The 20,730-nt window shown below is 36.6% G+C and overlaps 1 protein-coding gene across 20 annotated transcripts in view; it reads left to right on the top strand.

Annotated features, from left to right (window-relative positions):
* Positions 1–20,730, top strand: part of SMYD3 (SET and MYND domain containing 3) — a 745,976-nt gene that overhangs the window by 191,829 nt on the left and 533,417 nt on the right. For all 20 annotated transcript variants that reach the window (XM_086344965.1, XM_086344955.1, XM_086344954.1 and 17 more), the window contains exons 4-5: positions 688–745; positions 2,455–2,591. In XM_086344965.1, coding sequence (XP_086201091.1) covers positions 688–745; positions 2,455–2,591 — 195 coding nt within the window. The remainder of the gene's footprint in view (positions 1–687; positions 746–2,454; positions 2,592–20,730) is intronic.

Raw genomic sequence — 20,730 nt, 5'->3', positions numbered from 1 at the left:
CCTTCTATTGAGCACTTATTTCCAGGCCATGTGCTAATTGCTTTATATGTTAAACATATTTTATACCACAACAACTCAGTGATATACATTACTTCTTATGTGAGTTTCACATAAGGAAATTGATTCCTCTTGCGTCAAGGTTAAGTAACATGCCCAAGGTTGAACATTTTGTAATAAACTCATTTTTATTCATCTATCTTTGCTTTTCTGTAATAATTAATAATAAAATCCTTGCAATGACACAAGTCAGTGGTAGAACTGGGGAAAAAATAAAAGTATGGAAACTTTTTTTTTTTTTTTTAACTGTTTTTTTTTTTTTTTTTTCCTCTAATTTTATTTTATTTTTAAACTTTACATAATTGTATTAGTTTTGCCAAATATCAAAATGAATCCGCCACAGGTATACATGTGTTCCCCATCCCGAACCTTCCTCCCTCCTCCCTCCCCATACCATCCCTCTGGGCAGTCCCAGTGCACCAAGGAAACTTTTTGTAAAAGAATTTTGTGTTTAGAAATTAAACTGGTGGGTCAAGTTGCAACACATTTTAACATGATGAAGAGAAAGAATATATAGAAAATTGTCTTTTTGACATACTTGCATTTAAATATCTAAAGATACCTAAACATATTCATGTATATATTGGAACACTTTAAATTGTTTTTGGTGTTTTCCTTCTTTCTTCACAGATGCAAGAAACACCCTCTGAATCAGAAAAACTTTACTCATTTTATGATCTGGAGTCAAGTAAGTGATTGTCAGCATTTTAAAAGTTCTATAATTTATTTGCTGAGCTGATGAGCTGCTTTATTTTTGCCTTTGTTTTTCTGTCTCTGTTTGTGAGGCAACAGACCTTTTCAAGTTTTTATGTAGACTGACACATTAGTTTATTTAATTTATTCCAGGATAGCTTTGGCCATAGAGGGGTTTGTGAAGTGCCATAGAGGAGTCTTAAGGAGAGTATAACCCTTAGTCAAGCTGACAAAATAATTTCACTTCTATTTTCCCCTCTGTTGTTCTCTTCTTCCACGCTTGGCTTCTTTTTGATGTCAGGGAACAGTAATATGAATGGGGGAGCTCCCAGGAACATTTAGGTTCACTGGTCCTTTAGATAATATGGAAAATAGAAGGTACCGATGACTGAGGCTCTCTGACAGCAATGAGTGTTGTTCAACTCCTGAACTACCATGGCAGTGGCCAACCTCCCTGAGAACACTGAGAGGCTTTGCATCCGAGTGTTTAGTGAATGTAAGATTTATTTTTCTTTCATATTGGCACAGATCCTCTTCATTGAAGTTGCAAATGACTTCAGCTCAAAAATAGCAAGAGCTTGTGGAGTAAATGTGCTATACAGTTTAATATTTCTGGATGGAGACAAACAAGATGACCTAGTACAGATTTATGGTTATGGAATCCTAAGTGCCAATGATAATAAATTATTATTTAAGAAATCATTGGCTTAATTGTTCTGTTGCACAAGTAATTTAAAGAAAATATGTAGACCTGACATGAGCAACAGAGTAATGCTGTAGTTCATCTTGATCTATGTTTTCAAGTTTTAATAGAGAACTAATTAGTCATTTTTTCTTGTTATATTACTGAAGATAATTAACATCTCTTAAAGTGAGTTTTGCTATGAACAGTAGCCCTGCTCACTAGCAGTGTCATCAGTGCTGCCGTAAGTGAAGTGCTCTCAAATGTTATTAATTGAATTGTGCACTCTTAGCCTTCACAACCCTTTGTGGTATAAATGAAACTGAGTTTTTCAAGGAGTGATACTGGCTTTGGAACTTTCTCCTTCTGTTTGAATGGAAACCTTATATATCTTGTTTATTCATTCTTTAAAGAACTTGAAGATGCGATTTCTTTGGTTGATCATGTTTTCTTCTTGATATACTTTTTCCTTGACACATATCATCAATTTGAGCTTATTTAACCAAACTTGTCAATTTTTGCTTTCTGGGGTTTTTTGTTTTTTGCCTTTAAAATGATAACGGTAATCAGTCATGTCCTGATTGTAAATTGTTTCATGAAAAAGTCTGCTTAAATTCACTGACGAAATAAGCATTTATGGTGGTTTGAGCATGTGTGCAGGAGGATGTTAACAGACATCTGCTAACAGACATCATTACTGATTTGGGTTTTACTGTTTTTTTCATGTGGGTGTCTGTATTTTGTTTTGCTAGGTGTTTGATCTTATTTTGTAGATGACATTTGGCAGAATTTAACTGGTAACGTGTATATAATGATTTGTAGCTGTCAAAAAATTAAAAGATAGGCATTTAAAAAAATTTATTTTTTAATTAATTTTGTTGTTTTCTGTCAAATATCTGATCTCTGTTAGAGTGAAATTTAGGGCAGGAAATATCTGGCTTAATAGCTACCACTGAATACCTGAAAATTATCCACTGAAAGTTCACTGTATGATAGTACTATTTATTTTCTGTTTAAAAAAGATATTAACAAACTGACTGAAGATAAGAAAGAGGGCCTCAGGCAACTTGCATTGACATTTCAACATTTCATGAGAGAAGAAATACAGGATGCTTCTCAGCTGCCACCTTCCTTTGACATTTTTGAAGCCTTTGCAAAAGTAAGTGTTGACTTTGGTATCTTTGCTAATGCCAGAAATCAACCCTTTACTCCTTATTTTGTTGTTGATCCATGAAAATCCAGGACTCTTCATGTCTTTATCACTTCCCTGCCTTTATGAGTAGAAAATGGGAGAAAGTATTGCTAATAATGAAGAGTATTACTTTTTCTGCTTTATCACTATGCTAATTAACAGCCAAGAGTGTTCACTGTTAGCTGTGAAAGCTCACCCTCAAAAGAGTGTGCTTTCTTTCCTCAAGAGAGAGTAACATGTTCTATTATTTCTTACTAATGGATTTAAGTTTGCCATTGAGTTCATTTAGTTTAGTGGTGGTGGTTTCAGCAATGGAAACTTCTGAAGTGGAAAAATTATTGGAATCCATTTCTTGATTTAGTGAATTCTAAATAGAATGAAGATATAATCGTTTCTGATTTAAAAAGGATTTCCTAAATTGCCTAAAAATTTGTTTTAATGTTTCAAGTCACTCAAATCTTAGATTAGGAATATAAGATAGGTGTAAGTTAATATTTCATTATGGTCTCTTGGCAGTGGTTATTCTGAGTGCTCTTTTTGTAAGTGATTCTGGGCTTTGTTTAGGCTCAGAGAGACAGAATGCACTGGTTGATTCTTGATGTCTACCCTGGGACAGGGATAAAGGGATCAATATGTCCTGCACTATTATCATATGTTTGCTTTCCTTACTTGGCCATACTGTGTGTTTTGATCTGTTTAAATATTTTATCAATATTTTAAAATATTGATATATTTTAATAATAAGCAAAATTTTACATTTGAGGGTGATTTTTGTTAATTTTACAATTTATAACACACATCCAGTGACATATTTATCCTGTGAATATATTTAAAATATGTTTTATATTATAATCTGCTTATTTTCTAAGTATTTCAATGTAGTTAGTATGATGGCTATAGATTTATTTTTGTATTTCCCAAGTGTATTTTTATTCTTTAGAGTATGTTCTTATGATTTTCTGGTACTATCATCTTAGCATTACATTCTGGTTCGTCTGTAATTTTAAATTGATTTCAGAATATAAGGATTGCTTATGATACATCTGAGAGGTTTCATATATATGTATTTCATATGCTTCTGAAAATTACAACCTATAGTAGTGCTCTGTATACAGCACACACAAGCTCTTTTGAGCTTTTACCTACTATACAAAGTATAGTAGCTTTTACCTACTATACAAAGTAACACCTACTGAAAGATAAAAATATACCTATGATGACTATAACTTCATTCCTAGTGTCCCCTATTGTTGGGAAATGTTCAAGGGCTAATTGCTGGAGTTATTAGTGTTCATAATACCTATTTAAAAATGGTTTGCATTGTTCCATGTAAAATGTGAATTACTATCTTATTTCTCTGCGTTCTTTTAAAATAGTTTTAATCTTATGAATCTTACAATGAACTTTTCTCCATATTGTTTGGAGAGGGGGAAATTCTGTCATTACAATTAACCAGGAAAAATTTTAATAATATGCTTTCCTTCTCCCCACAAAATTATATTTGTTATTGCTGCAAAAGTAAAACATTTCATCTTTGTAATTTATGAGGGAATTGAACTCAATCTGTGATTTCTGTCTTAAAGTTTAGGTTAATATATATAAACCTATACTTTAACCTATATACTAACCTATATATATGTACATAGATACATATATATATATATATGTATGTACCTGTGTATATATAGGTTAATAATCAGAGGAAAGCAGCATTGACTTATGGCTCCTGAACTTCCTTGTAAAAGTTTTGTTTATATTTTATAGATTGTAGTTATTTTTCTGCTTATAAATTTGTCCTTAAAAGAGAAAACTCTTCTCCCTCTCCCCTCCTCCTCTCCATCCCTCCTTCCTGTCCTTCACTTTTTTTTAAAGAGTAGATTAGTATTAAGCTCATCAGTGTCCTGCAAAGCTTAGGGATGACCCACTAAGTTTATAACTTTGCAAGTGTGTGATGATGTAGATCATGACAAATGCATTGCAAGTGGGTGGAGAATGCTGGTCAGGAAATTTTATCCCCAGCTACTGCCCTCTCCCTGTCTTGCTGGGAAAAAGAATTAATGAAAGAGAAGAAATGGGCAGTACAGGGAGGTTTGCAACCGGTTGCTGCTTCTCTATGTGCAGTCTGGCAGCAGTGGTTCCATGCTGACCTGCATTTCTCAACATAAGGAACTAGCTTTTGAATTTATGCTTTAAAGAAAGCTGACTTTACCTGGCCTCAATAAAGAAAAGCCTGCTTTATGTTTTGCTTTTCCTCCCACTCATTTATATTTGTTTAGGTTCTCTGAACGTATTAGACACGCTAAGCTTATGTTTCGGTTCATCTGATTGTCATTTAAGACAGGAGGAATTCTGAGAGCTTTTTCAAATTGGTTTCTATCTTAATTTTTTATGAGGTTTTGATTATGGACTTTTCCAAACACACACATAAGTAGAGAGACAATTTTGATGAACCCTCATGTTTTCATCACTTGGCGTCAGTAGTTTTCAAACTTGTTTTATTAATGTATCTGATAGATTTCACACAGGTGTTCGTTGCCTTTACTTGGATTTCCAAACATTCCTTACAGTTGTTCTTTTGTTATCAGGCCTCTTGGCTTCCTGAGAGAGGTGTTTGTTAGTGAATTCATTGATCAAATTATGCAAGTTTTATTTTGTTTTTGTTTGGTGGTGAACTGTGTACAAAGCACTCTTGGGCCAAGGTTATAGAAATATGTGGCTAATCTAACTCTGAAAATTACGTTCCAAGGCAAAGAACCTCAGCAAGTCAAAAGTCTTTCTTGGGGATATGCACATATTTATCAAACTTGCACTACCTGGAAATGAAAGGGGTTGGTGGAGGATGAGAAGGTTCTTAATCCTAGGAACAAGTTTCTTCTCTGCTGAGCAGATAGCTTTTTCTAGTAGCAGCCCATGATTAAGTCCTCAAAAGTTGGCAGTTTATATTTTGAACACTCTGGGGTTTTCTGTTGAAAAATAGTGTATATTTGTTTTGGGGCTAGATTCTTGGTGCCTCTTGTGCTTCTGCTGCTCAAGACTTGGTTTTACTTAGAAAATTTATCCACCCCCACTCCCTCCCCTCATCCCCTTGCTCCACTTCATTACTCTGAAGACATTATAGTGTAGTCTTTTTCCAGTTATGTTTCCAAGTATCCCTGGTTTTCACCACTTCCTTATTAGCCGTACCAGCCCCCCATTCCCCCCACCCCCACAGAGCAACTGACAAATTGGGATTCAGAGGCTAGGAGTTTGCTGTATAAAATATCCTGTCCACTTAGGAATTTGTTGCCTGGTTGTAAAAATTAAGTGGGAAGGAGAAATTTTTCTAGGGTAAGAAATCAAGGAGAACTTCACATAGGAAGCAGAAATTAATGGCATGCATTTCAGAAGAGAAGATGGTGTTTGGAATCAATTAGAATGGTCTAGAAATACCTGTGGGGAGCAAGGGGGTACAGCTCCTCTAACCCCATGTGCTAAGAAAAATTCATTGGCTTCCTATAAAGGAGATTTGAAAAGGCAGTTGTTACCAGTGGAATACATGTTACAGTTATACACATTTTCAGTTAGTGATTACAATCAGAGTTGAATGAAAGCTTTGATGCTTAAAATGCGGTTTATTTTCAGTAGTAATAGAAATTAGAGAGGGTGGTAGTGCCTCCAGAATTTCTAAATAGGGTGGCTACAGAGTGATGATCTGGTTGGATGGAAAGGTGGGAGTGGTCTGCCTGTAGGTTTATTTGCTTCAGTTCAGTTCAGTTCAGTCACTCAGTCATGCCCGACTCTTTGCAACCCCATGAATCGCAGCACACCAGGCCTCCCTGTCCATCACCAACTCCTGGAGTTCACTCAGACTCACGTCCATCGAGTCAGTGATGCCATCCAGCCATCTCATCCTCTGTTGTCCCCTTCTCCTCCTGCCCCCAATCCCTCCCAGCATCAGAGTCTTTTCCAATGAGTCAACTCTTCGCATGAGGTGGCCAAAGTAGTTAACGGTTTTTAAAAAAAATTTTAGGTTGTATGTTACTTGAGGGTGGGGCTGAATGGAAATTAAAGCATCAGGTATGAGGAAAGTGGTGGTTTACCACTGATGGTATTGAAGGTGGCCAAAGGATAGGAGATGGACTGCAGATATTTGTGAGAATAGTGATGGCATGTGATTATCTGTATCTTCATCAAAAATAGAGACCAGACTCATCTCTACTGGCTCTTTTTCAGATTGTTTGGAGAAGGGAAAATGTATGTTTTCATCTCTACACGCCCTTCCTCCTTCCCACTCCCCAGCTTTTTATTTTTTCCCACTTCTATTTTGAAGTAGAACTTCTGGTTAGATTTCAAAATGGATTTATATTGGCAAGACAACTCCTATGGTTCAATCTATTGATTGAGCTCTAAACATTTGCTACAAATATGCAGATAGTATGTACGCATAGTCATGAATATAAGCTTTTAGAAGGGAGAAAATTACAATTAGAGGACAAATTTAAATGGGAGGCTGAGTAGTCGTGTTATGGTTAAGGCATTTTTTCAGACAAGTAAGTGAAATTCTGTCAACCTCGATTTCCTTATCTGTAAATGGGAATGATGATCATAATACTGGTGACTTAGTGGTTAAGAATCTCTCTGCCTATGCAGGAGACACAAGAGATACAAGTTCAGTCCCTGGGTTGGCAAGATCCTCTGGAGGAGGAAATGGCAACCCACTCCAGTATTCTTGCCTGGAAAATCCCATGGACAGAGGAGCCTGGCGGGCGACAGCCCATGGGGTCACAAAGAGTCAGACACAGCTGAGTGACTGAGCGCACAAATAGAAAACACAAAAAATAATAATAAATACAGATTAAAGTGAGGATTAACCATAAAGTACTTAGAGTGTCTGATGCATGTTATTAATTTCTGCTAATACTGCCCCATTTTCCACCTTTATTTGTGTTCCAGTATGAAACAGGAGTGTAATCTGCAGCTGACTGTAAATCAGAGTCACAGATACTTGCATACAGATGTGTCCGGTGCTGGTATCCCACACTCAGCATTACCTCTGTTGTTGAGAAGAAAATTTTGCAAACAGAGAGTAGTACCTTTCCCCTGGTAACTGGCTTCGTTTCAGCCCGTAGCTTTCATGGTCAAAAATCATTTACTGTGTCCTACGTTCATCACAACGTCATGATTTCAGAGTAGTTCTTGGGATTTCATGGAGGAAATATAAAAGCAGGCTTTCTATGATGAATGAAATGTTTCTTATACATGAATCTTAAAAGGATGAAATGAAATTATGAGAGTTTTGTTAGTTGCCATGGCATAGTTTACTGAAATGACATGTATAGTATTTCCTCTATTCTATCCCCTCAAACGTACACTGGTAATTATTGGTAATGGTCTTTCTAAATTTAGTGTCAGTAGACTTAGTTTTAAGCTTGTTTCCAATGCATAGAGTATATTTTTTAGAAATTATTGTACAGAGTTTTAAAAATATATACTTATTTTTTCCTGGACTTAGAACTTCCTTTTCTAAAAATGCCTTTGGTAGACTGATGAGAATGTGATAAGCTCTGAACAATAAAATAGAAAATGGACTAGTTGCGTAAAATGTTTCAAAGCCAGATATTAAATTGGAAGCAACAAGAATAAAAGTGACCTTTCTGACCACAAAACATGTCATTGTTATTGCTGCCAGAGCTCTACAAAGTACTTTTTAACTCGATAATATACAACTGCAACAGAATTTTTTGATTAGCAATTCCACATCTGTTTGAGAAGATGTTTTTTTTTTTCTTTTAAACAAAATAATAGTTTTCCTGGTAGAACGTTCTTTTTATTCTTAAGGGTACATCTATGACCTCCTGATTTTGCCTTCCAGACTCATGCTATTAGTGGCCACTGGTTTTGCAATATATACTGTGATTGCATAGATCTGAAAGTGAGAATTTTAGAAGGTTTTTTTTTGTATTATGATACTTAAAGTTTACATTCAGTTTCATTCTGAGTAAATTCTTTTTACAGGGAGAGATTTACTTTTTATTGGAAATGCAGTGAAGAATGGGTTAGGACAAGAATCTTGCTAATTCAGAGGATGAAAATATGTAGTGATTTAATATTTTTAATCAAGATGTGTTAGAAATAAGACACAAACGGTAATATATTAAAGATCATATAGTTGCATTTGGTATATGCCATTTGAGTGTTAATAAATAGTCCCTGGTATTCTGCCATAACCTCATACTTTTAGCAAAGTATATAAGTCAGCATGGTGGAAAAAATTACTAAATAATCCCTTTTTGGATCTTTCTATTTGCTGAAGAATGGTGTACCTCAATAAAAAGGAAGAACAAATTTGTTTCTGATATATTCAGTTTTTAATCTTAAATTTTTCATCTAGTTAGCCCTCTCATTCTGGATGTAGGGTGCCTTAGTACTTCAGTGTTGCTGTTAGGTTAATTTGTGGGACAAATATGGCCTCTGTTGTTTGAAAGGTCAGGAGTGTGTGTGCATTTGCCACTTGAGGGTTTCGAGTTCATGCAGGACCCGATTTTAGAACCTTTTTGTTGATCAGCTCAGTTGGATTTCACTACTGTAGCATGCTTTAAAGTAGTAAAGAAAGCAATCTTTTGAATAAGTAACGTGATGGATTATCTAATTACAAAGTTTATATGAAATGGCAGTATGATAACTTTGACTGCATTACTAAATGATTCCAGTGACTGATCAGATGTGCCTGGATTCCATTAAGGAAAAATATGCCATTAAATATTTAATACTAAAAGCGAGCAGACACACCAGGATTGCTAACCTCTAATCACCAGGGTGCGTGTATCTCAACATTTGGAGGTAGCTGCTAGATAACACAGCTCTCTTGTCTTGCTCAGAACAGCTGTTAGAAGACTTAATTTTGGGGATTATACTTTTCTTCAGGTTTTAAGTAAAATGGGCAAACAGCCAACACACTTAACTGCATGTAGATCTTGGCATTCTAATTATGAGAAGCTGATGCATTTATGATTTATGTTGTTTTATACAATAGATTGACTCTCTGATAGATTCAAGAGACGATTACTCTCAAAAATGTTCTTCCAAGTGAAGTGACATTTGTAGGACACTTGGGATTTCAAAACAAAACAAGTCATGTATTTTTAGTGATATTTAACTATTATATTCATTATTAACCATTCAGTTACTATTTCTCTTCATTTATGTATAAATAGCCTGTGATAAATGGATGTCTGTTTATCATAGTTAAGGACCAGATGCCAGCTAACTTCTGAAGTTCAGAAGGATAATTATTAAATTCTTAATCAACATTTTTATGTATACCTGCATTGCTCAAGGTTAATTATGAATATAAGGCCAATACTTTGATTAAAACTACTGATGGATGACAGTGTTTGCCAAGCCTTGTTGCCTTATCTATTTGAGTGTATAACTTGCCAATAATTCAGATAGAGGTAATATTTTTAAAATGATAATATGTCATTACGGAATGGCAGACTTTACTTTCATTGCTTTGCCTTTCCCTCTAGTGACAAAAACTCCTAGTAGAGTACTGTGTCTCCCTACTAGAGTGTGACTTCTCAGAGCTAGCAATTACCAGGGAATTTTCATGGTACAAAAAATCCCTGGGAATCTTCATGGTACACAGTAGGCATTTAATTATTGACTGGGTCAAAGAATATATGAAAACTGTATGTTTTCTGTTTTATGGAGAATCCTTAGTTAAATATATTTAAAAATTATTACTGTAAATATATAAGACTAGATAAAAAAAGAACCTATATTATGGTAAAATTCAAGAAGTTCAGTTGATAGCTCAGAATCGCAGAAGCTGCCATATTCATAAATTCTTCAGGAAATTATGAATCATTACATTAATTATTCTAGAATTCATCAAATTTTTTCTGCAAAAGTCCACATAGTAAATATTTTAGACTTTGTAGGCCAAGAGGCAAAAGTGAATTATTACTGGCAATTTGTAATGCACGATGAGAGGGCTACTCATGGTCTCCATGGCAACTCCTTAACGCTTCCATTATAGTTGAAACCATCCATGGATAAAATATAAGTGAACTGGCGTGGATGTCTTCCAATAAAACTTTGTTTACATACATAGAACATTGATTTTCATATAACTTTACTTGTACTCAAATATTCTTCTTTTTATTTTTTCCCAACCTTTTACAAGTGAAAGAAAACATTCTGGGCTTGCAGTCTGTGCAGAAACAGGTGGTGGATCAGATTCGGTCCATGGGCCTTTGCTTGCCAATCCTTAAATTATTTTTTGTAAGCCAAAAGATTTGTGTGTGTGTGTGTGTGTGTGCACAATAGGAGATAGCACATGCTATCAAAACTTCTCTAATTAAAAAAAAGATAGGAAATATTTTATTTAAATTACTTTTAACAGTTACTTTTTAACATGCCATTGGTTCTACAGTTTTACATTCCCAGTGACATTTGTAAGCACAATGTGTATACAGTAATTATCTCTTGGATTTATTATTTTTTATCCCCAAAATATTTGATTGAATAAATTTAAGATGTTTTAATTAAATAATATAGTAGAAATGATGTAGTATATCACTAAGGATTAGGAAGAAAAAACTCTTAAATAGAAAAAAATTTATACTTTATTAACATTTATTTATTTATTTATTTATTTATCTTATTTATCATAAACTCATTATTAGTTTTTTGTTTTTTTTTTAACTGCAGATGTTATAGTTTATTATATTGCCTTGAAAAGAAATGTAACAACACAGTTTTCTAGTAGAATTATTTTGGATGTATAACTCAGGTTTAGAAAATTTTTGTTTGAGTCTTCGGATCTTTTTCTTAGATTGTGGATATTACCTTCAGATTTTACTGTGCTTTGACTATTTGTGTTATGAATGAGATGGACCTCTTATGGGAGGAAAAAAAGCTTTAGGGGTATAACACTAATAGTAATGAAAAATTATGATATGATAAACTTCCGTTAAGTTTTATAGCAGGGAGAAACAGAGTGGTAGTTTTGAAGGCAGAAACTAGACATTGCTACATGATGTAGAAAATAAGGTGTTATGTTATAAAGGTAAGCAGGTAAGTGTGGGGATGGCTTCTGTAAGTCAGATGAAAAAATGTGGCCTGATCAGGAGAGAAAATAGCCCAATTGCTATCCGAAAGGATCAATTTTCATTAAATTTTTCTTCAGTACCTAGTGTTACATGTTAAAGATACATATTTAGATAGCTGTTCTTTGTACAGTATGACAAAGGAAGAACAGAAAGCCCTGTCATATTGGGCAGGCTGCCTATGACTCAGGACCTAGGAGAGCTTTGTCATTAGAGTGGTCCCAGCATGCATCAGGCTGCCTTGGCATGGCTTTGAGCTTCCTGTCCCTGCAAGTGTGTCGTTCCAGGTTAGAAGCACATGTCAGGATGAGTTATCTCCATGAATAAAGTAAAGTGAAAGTGTTAGTCACTCAGTTGTGTCCAACTCTTTGCGACCCCATGGACTGTAGCCTGCCAGACTTCTCTGTCCCTGGAATTCTCCAGGCAAGAATACTGGAGTGGGTTGCCATTTCCTTTGCCAGGGCTCTTCCCAACCTAGTGATTACACTCGGGTCTCCCACACTGCAGGCAGATGCTTTACCAACTGAGCCGCCAGGGAAGCCCCATGAATAAGGTAAAGCTTGATGATTTGTAAGATACTCTGTGTTTGTCCTCTTCATGGTGCATCATGGGAGAATGCAGTATACCTTCCCCATCCTCTCTACCCAAGTCCTGCTTATTCTTAAACATTTCAGCTCAAATCATTGATGAAATCCACATGACTAGGATTGATCCTTCCATGCTGTAAAATCAGTAGCCACTGGTATTTTCTATACCGATCATTTGACAACTGTGAATTTTCTCTTTATTAGCTGTATGTCTTCATTTCCTAAATTCCCAGCTAGATTGTAAACTTTGTGAGAATAGGGGTCATGTTACCCAGTTCCTTCCTTAAGCATCAGAGAACCATACAATTTTAGGCCTGAAAAGAAACTAGCCAGTTCCCTAGCTTCCCTGCTTCCTCTCCTCTACCTCTTTCCATGTTGCGGTTAAGAGAAGGTTGATAAAATAATCACCCTCTGCCAGGATGGATGCTAAAATTTAAGTCTTTGGAGCTCAGTCAAATGCTCCTTCTCCTATCTGATGCCTGAGTGTTCAAGAATTAGTTTCTAAGTTGAAGTAAAACTGTGATGGAGCAAACAATGTCACAAACAACTCTTCATCAGTATCTATTCCTTATATATTTTTTCTACTTTATTGAGATGTAATTGACATATAGCATTGTATATGTTTAATATGTAGTGTGTTGCTTTGATATGCTTACATATTGCAGAATGATTCTTGACTGTAGGGTTAGCTAACACCTCCATCACGTCACATAATTATCTTTGTGTGTGTGTGGTGAGAACAGTTAAGATCTACTCATGTAGCAATTTTTAAATATAAAACAGTATTATCAGCTATAATCACCATGCTGTCCAATAGATTCTCAGAATTTGTTCATCTTATAGCTGGATATGTACCCTTTCACTGACATCTTCCCATTTCCCTGGGTCCACACTTCTCTATTCCTTATATTGAAAGTTATCAGTATAAAGCCAGGAAATTAAGAATAAGTTACACTGTAGGATTACTCTTATCAGCATTGGAAACTAGACTAGATTGTTTCTATAAGGATGAGTTTCAGTATCAGAGACTCTATCTGGCTATGTTTAAATGACAGTGACTTTCCAAACCATCTGGATGTATTCTGTCCAGATAACTGTTATGAACAGAACTGCTGTATTAGATACTTGACAGTTTGTGGATTTGTCTTGTATTGCTCTTTTTTTTTTTTTATCCCATACTTACTGGGAAGCCAGAGCGTATTAGGCAGAGGTTTTTGTCTTACATTAGTAGATCACAACGTACCCCAGTGTTCTTGCCTGGAGAATCCCAGGGACGGGGGAGCGTGGTGGGTTGCCGTCTATGGGGTTGCACAGAGTCAGACATGACTGAAGTGACTTAGCAGCAGCAGCAGCAGTAGATCACAGGACAATTGAAAGATTTATCACAAGTGGCCTAGTGCTCTAGTCACCCAATTTTATTTTTTATTTTAGTTTTTAACTCCTCAAAGTACTTTAACAAATATAATCACATTCATTGCTTATAACAACCTTCTGAGTTGCTATTATTCCTTTTGCAGATGACGGAATGCTTAAGGTCACATTGTTTTTAAATAAAGGTGCCAGAGATTTAACTTGAGTATCATGATTTTAGATTTTCCTCATCCCACCATACTGCATTCTGTGTTATGTTCTATATTAAAGGTCTAATTATGAACTACTCTAAGCCTTAGGAGCAAAACCAGAGTGGAAGAAATGGGAGTATGTATCTGATAAGATGTCTGTCACTAATACCAAAGCACTGCTATAGTATTATTTAAATTAAATGTTTAAATTATTTAATTGGGATTCCTTCTGTTTCCATAGAGGTGGTGCCTCATGTCTTACACCTCTCTCCTTCATGTATTCAAATCTAGGTAAGTGATAGCACGAGGGGTCAGGGGAGGGGAGGTTTTCCTATCAAATATTTCTGAGCTGATGCTGCCACAACTGTAGGTGAAAATAAAGATAACTGAAATGAAATTTGCACAGAGTTAAGATACTTTTTGAAATCTAGATTCCACAACCTTCAAGTACTGAATATTAAAACAGTAATCATTCAAGAGCCTTCAACTTGGTCTGTCTTGTTTTCAAGCCATTATTGGATGTGTTTTTTCTTGTAATTCTGTAAGTACTTACATGTATGGATTAAAATATTTTATAATACAATAGAATATATACAGTAAAGGATAAAATCATCTTTGGCTTCTTTGACAACTATTTTTCTGTTATGCCTTTAAAATTTATGACATGAGTGACATAGGCAAATAATGTAGAAATACTATGTTTTGAACAAATACTTGTCAATAAAAGCATTGGAACTACATATGACCAGATTTGACAATTAACATTTGGTTTTAGTTTTGATGCTATAGGAAAAGATTACCAAGGCCTCTGTTTATGCAGAGCTCTTTCATTAGGATCTGCTGAAATACAAACAGGATTAAAAATGCCCTTTACAGCATTTTCTTTCTTCCCCTCCTGCTCCTCATGGCTGGCGGTATTTTATTGAATTAACGGGACCAACCCAGCGTCTGAAGAGGCCCGTGTGACTTGCTGGGTGATGTCCTGGGGCCTGTTTCATCCTTCACAGCCTTTCATGGGCTCCTGGTGTTTCAGGTTTAGAGCGAAATTCGTAGCTATGTTGTTTTGGTGCCTCGGGAGTCTTTTGTAATAATAGGTGATTGTGGATTTTCTTGTTTTGTTTGTCCAAGAGTCCATGGAACAGTACCCACTTAAACCTCAAGAATGCAGATATTATGGTGTGATGTTGTCCAAATTTTAGAAATCTTTGAATTGCCTTTTGTGGCGTGACCTGCCCCTGTTTTTCCTTCTATACCTCTTACCATTTTGTTTAAAAAAAAATCATAATTTGTTAATCTTCTTTTTACCTGTTGAATGACAAGCATTCTGCTGTCATGGCCTAACTTGCTGAGCCTTACTATTTCCTCTGATCTTCAATCTCATATTTTCTACTTAATAAAAACCTTTATTTGCATAATCTGTTTGAAGTTCAGATTCATCATGAACAGTACTTCAAAGTGTTGTCTTCTCCTTCTCCTCAATAGGATGGGCTTCTTCTCCACCTTTTCTGTCTTTCCTCTCGGCATGGCAGTCTCCTGAGTCAGCCACATCAGGAATATCAGAGATGTCTCTGAATGAATATTCCCTCTGTCTTGCCTTCTATATGCCCTGCTTATGCTGCTTTTGAAATATCTCTTAATTCTGTTTTTTTTTTTTTTTCCTTTTCTCTCTTTATCTATTTTTTGCCTCTGGCCTAGTTAAGGTTCTTTTTATCCTGCCTACATGGCCTATCTAATCTTTTTTGCTTCTCCTTTCCTGGATCTCAACTCATTTTTGATATTGCCTTTAGAGATATATGGGCTTTCCTTTAGAGATATATGGGCTTTTCCTCAGCTGGTAAAGAATCTGTCTGCAATGCAGGAGACCTGGGTTCAATCCCTGGGTTGGGGGTTGGTAAGATCCCCTGGAAAAGGGAAAGGCTACCCACTCCAGTATTCTGGCCTGGAGAATTCCATGGACTGTATATCCATGCGGTCGCAAAGAGTCAGACACAACTGAGCAACTTTCAGTTCATTTCACTTCACTTATATATATATATATATATATATATATATATAAAACTAATCTGATCATTTGTATTCTCCTGCTTTAAAATGTTGATTTCCTACTGCCTATTATATAAAATCAAGGTTTTACAATATGGCACTTGAAGGCTTTGCAGGCCTCATTCCTTGCTCCTTTCCTGGAACTGGGTGACTGCTCGAACAGGCTGTAACTAGAGGGGTATAACCATTTCTTAGCACCTTGCATAGTAACTAGTAAGTTGCAAGGATTTAATCAACATGCTTTCTCTTTTACGTTGTTGCATTGTCACTGGCATCTTGCTTTTCCTTTTTCACATTATTGCATCGTCAATGTGTTTCTTCACACTTCCAAAGCCTGGTGATATCGGAAGCATTGCTGCTATGACAGTAGCAAATGAATGTAGGCAGGGCAGGTATGTCCTCTGGATGGGGAATTATTTTTGACAGGCTAAGCTATTTTGAGCCTGTTTGTAAAGCTGCCAGTAAATATGAGAACACACAAGGAGAGGTTATCAAAGTCAGTGTGACTAATCAGCAAAGCCTGGTTATGGCTGCAGGTGTGTGTGTGTGTGTGTGTGTGTGTGTGCGTGCGTGCACACATGTGTGTGTAGATGTGTAAACAAGGAGGTAGAAATCATTGTGTTCCTTTGGATCCTGAGGTAATGTGCTTCTACCTGTAAGTCATTCTGATTTGATAGAGGAAATTTAGCTTTGAATGCTAATAATCATCAGCAGTAGTTGAGTGGGCTTCTGCTTTGGAGAAGGAAATGGCAACCCACTCCAGTGTTCTTGCCTGAAGAATCCCAGGGATGGAGGAGCCTAGTGGGCTCCTTCTATTGGGTCTATCCCTTCTACGGGGTCGCACAGAGTCGGACACGACTGAAGCGACTTGGCAGCAGCAGCAGTAGCAGCAAGTTGGTTAATTAGAGAATTATAAGGATGTAATCAGATTTTGGAATTCCATTCCTAGAAGATATCTATGTGTGTTTGCTAATGGTTGTCAGGCAGGCTTCTAGCTTTTCTTTAGATACTTGCTAAACATAATTTTTCTATGCTGAAAATATTTTCCTCATATCCCAGTGATCTTTAGATATTCTTCGTCACTTCTTACCTCCTCAAAGTCACTTAAGAGAAGCTTGCAAAGTCCTTTGAATTTTGTAGAAGCAAGGTGTTATGCTGTATAGTTAGAGTTATATCTCTTTCAGTTTACTGGGAGGGTATTTTCTACATGGCAAGCAATGTTTAGACTTAGATGATCTTGTTAATTGAAAGTTTCTTTTGAAAACAACTTCATGTTTTCAATTACAAAATAATATAGTGTCTTAGTGAGTGTGATAATTCACGTATATACTAATAGTTATCAGCATTAGTTGAATAGGATTCAAAGTACTTTAAACTCTTGCCATTTGTCATTTCCCTAACAGTAAAGATTCCTTTCCTAATTCCAACCTTTGTATGTACAGCTCTTTCCATTCTTCCTGGCAAATTCCTTTTCATTCTTCAAGGTTCACTTCAAATGCTCCCTTTTCTAGGAAGTCTTTTTCAACTTCCTTGGACATGTTCCATTATGATAGGAATGAGAAAGTAGAAGTACAAAAAAAGCAGATTAAAAAAATCTAAGAGCAGTAACGTTTATCCTTTCATCCCCACAGCCAGGAGCTGTTGTCAGGAGTTGGCCAGTTTATCACAAAAGGGCATAGTCAGAGGTTCCAGTCCATCAGGGTTGAACGGCTGCCCAAGATGACTGCGGTATCTCACATCCAGACACTTGGAAGTCTTTCCTCCCATTCTAATCATGTCATTTTCTCCTTTTTGATAGTTTTTATCTCTTATCATTCTGGTCCTCTGTGAAGAATCAAAGGATTCATGATTTTTTAAAAAGCAGATCTTAAAAAATTACCAATTTACTAGGGGCTTCCTTGGTGGCACAGACAGTGAAGAATCTGTGGGGAATGCAGGAGACCAGGGTTTGAACCCTGGATTGGGAAGATCACCTGGAGAATGGAATGGCAATCCACTCGTGTATTCTTGCCTGAAGAATTCAATGGACAGAGGGGCCTTGCAGGCTACAGTCCATGGGGTCGCGAAGAATCGGACATGACTGAGTGACTAACATTGTCATTGTCGTATTTATAACAAAACGATAAGCATTAGGCATTAAGTGATAAAATAGGTATTAAATAGTATACTGTGTATTTTTTGAAAATATTGCTTATGAATAACTTCCATACATATCAAATTATGTGAAGTAGGAAAATTTGAAGATTAAGGAGGTTCTGAATCTTTTTGTGGAGGAAGATTTATTTTGGTAAACTTACTGCTCTATTTTTAAAACCTGGATTTCCATATGTGTCTAGTTTTCCCTGAGTCAGAGCACATTTGTGGTTAAGTTTGCCTTTTTTTCCCCCACTCTTGCAGGAGCCAACTGTTTCCTTAATGGGCTTTACCAAGTTTGTGGGGGCCCATTTGCCCTTCTGTTTCTAGAATTCGTTGAATCTACTTGGCTAAATTGTGATTCATAGGAAGAGTGCTGTGAAATTTATCTTTTGGCCATGAGGCCATTTAGCAAGTGACTGACTTCCTCTTTTCCAAAACCTAATTAGTGTCCCTGGGAGCATTTCTATGCAAAATACCTATTCCACAGTTCTGTTTGCTGTCTTCTAAATGGAATTTCAAAGCCCAGTAACTTCAGCAGGTGTTCAGATTACAGTAGACACAGAGCACGAGAGAAAAAATAGCATTCTGAAACTTCCTTCCTGGTAAGTAGAGGAAATAAGGGTAGCAGTCACACTGCCATTTATCCTCATGCAGCCATTCAATTCACTTCTGATGTATTTGACATAGTGCTCGTTTTGGCTATTCTATTCCCTCTTGTGATAAACTGGCCAATCACTGAACTGACGCTTGACTGCTGCTGCTGCTGAGTCGCTTCAGTTTTGTCCGACTCTGTGCGACCCCATAGACGGCAGCCCACCAGGCTCCTCCGTCCCTGGGAGTCTCCAGGCAAGAATACTGGAGTGGGTTGCCATTTCCTTCTCCACATGCTTGACTGGAGTCGTATAATAATTCAAGTGCCTGTTCTGATGTTTTTATCTGCATATATTTTATACTTCAACGTTTCCACTTATGTCATCATTTCATATGTTTACTAGAATATGAGTCCATTCTGTGAAATGGAAAGCCCATGAAGAGCGTGTAGGCCTATACTTGGAAATATTTTTGTTTGTCTGTTTTGTTTTGGCCCGTTGCCTGGCTTATAAGATCTTAGTTACCCAACCAGGAATCAAACCCAGGCACATAACAGTGAAAGTATCGAGTCTTAACCACTGGACTGCCAGGGAATTCTCAATATTCAGTGTTTTTGAACAATTAAAAATATACACTGATGTTAGAAATAACTTTGTTCTGTTATATAAATATAGAATGAGTGCTGTAAAAAATTTTTAGTGTGATTAAGCTTTTAAAATTTTAACGCAAGGAAGTAGTTTTACATTTTTGTGGATGAATCCTAGATTGGATGCTTGTTTTGATGTTGGTTTTTAGAATATTGACATTGTAGTCCTTTTCATCTTTATTTTCACTGACAGCAGAATCCCAAGTATAAGAAAATGTGATTAATTCTTTCACATTGAAGCCATTTAATTGTTCTTTGCCTAACAGCTGCTTTTTATTCAGTACATTGAACATAAAATTCTAGAGTGCCTTTGTGCAATCATAAATTTTAAATGTGAGCCATTCTTCCTCTGAAGGCTCATATGCTGTTGTTGCTTTGATTTGTCAGTTTGGTAGGCTCTTTTGCTAGAGATTGCTATTGCAGTTGGCCAGGAGGGCATTCTTCTGGAACTAAACTCTTTCTCCAGCTTTGTGTGTCACTATGGTATTTATTAGTATTATGTACCAGCAAAAAGATAGGCGGGAGAAACATCAACAACTTCAGATATACAGATGATACACTCTAATGGCAGAAAACAAAGAGAAACTAAAGAGCCTCTTGATGAGGGTCAAGGAGGAGAGTGAAAGAGCTGGCTTAAAACTAAATATTAAAAAAGCTAAGATCATGCATCCGGCCCCATTACTTCATGGCAAATAGAAAGGGAAAAGGTGGAAGTAGTGACAGATTTCCTCTTCTTGGACTCTAAAATCACTGCAGATGGTAACTGCAGCCATGAAGTCAGAAGACAGTTGCTTCTTGGCAGAAGAGCGATGATAAACCTAGACAGCGTGTTGAGAAGCAGAGACACTACTCTGCTGGCAAAGGTCCGTATAGTCAAGGCTATGGTCTTCCCAGTAGTCACATACGGTTTTAAGAGTTGGACTGTAAAAAAGGGCAGAACGCCAAAGAATTGATGCCTTCCAACTGTGGTGCTGGAGAAGACTCCTGCGAGTCTCTTGGACAACAAGGAGATCAAACCAGTCAATCTTAAGGGAAATCAACTCTAAATACTCATTGGAAGGACTGATGCTGAAGCTGAAGCTTCAGTATTGTGGTCATCTGATGCAAACAGCTGACTCATTGGAAAAGTCCCTGATGCTGGGAAAGATTGAGGGCAGAAGGAGAAGAGGGCGTCACAGGATGAGATGGCTGGATGGCATCACCATGCAGTGGACATGAACTTGGGCATACTTTGGGAGATGGTGAGGGACAGGGAAGCCTGGCGTGCTGCAGCCCATGGGGTCACAAAGAGTCGGACACAACTGGGTGACTGAACAATAACAACTAGCCATAATGAAGTGAGGGAAAATTGGTTTGACTTGTCATTCCTAAGCTTCTTTTATTTCTAGAACAAATTGGTGAAGTGGAGAAGTAGGGTCACAACAAAGTGGTGACTTGGATATTTTGGGT

This window comes from Bos grunniens, chromosome 16, assembly GCF_055505025.1.
Source record: "Bos grunniens cultivar Pamir isolate PY7600 chromosome 16, Bosgru_T2T1.0, whole genome shotgun sequence".
In the NCBI taxonomy this organism is placed as follows: Eukaryota; Metazoa; Chordata; class Mammalia; order Artiodactyla; family Bovidae; genus Bos; species Bos grunniens.
The sequence above is the reverse complement of the archived record's forward strand: the minus strand, read 5'-3'. Positions and strand labels throughout refer to the sequence as shown.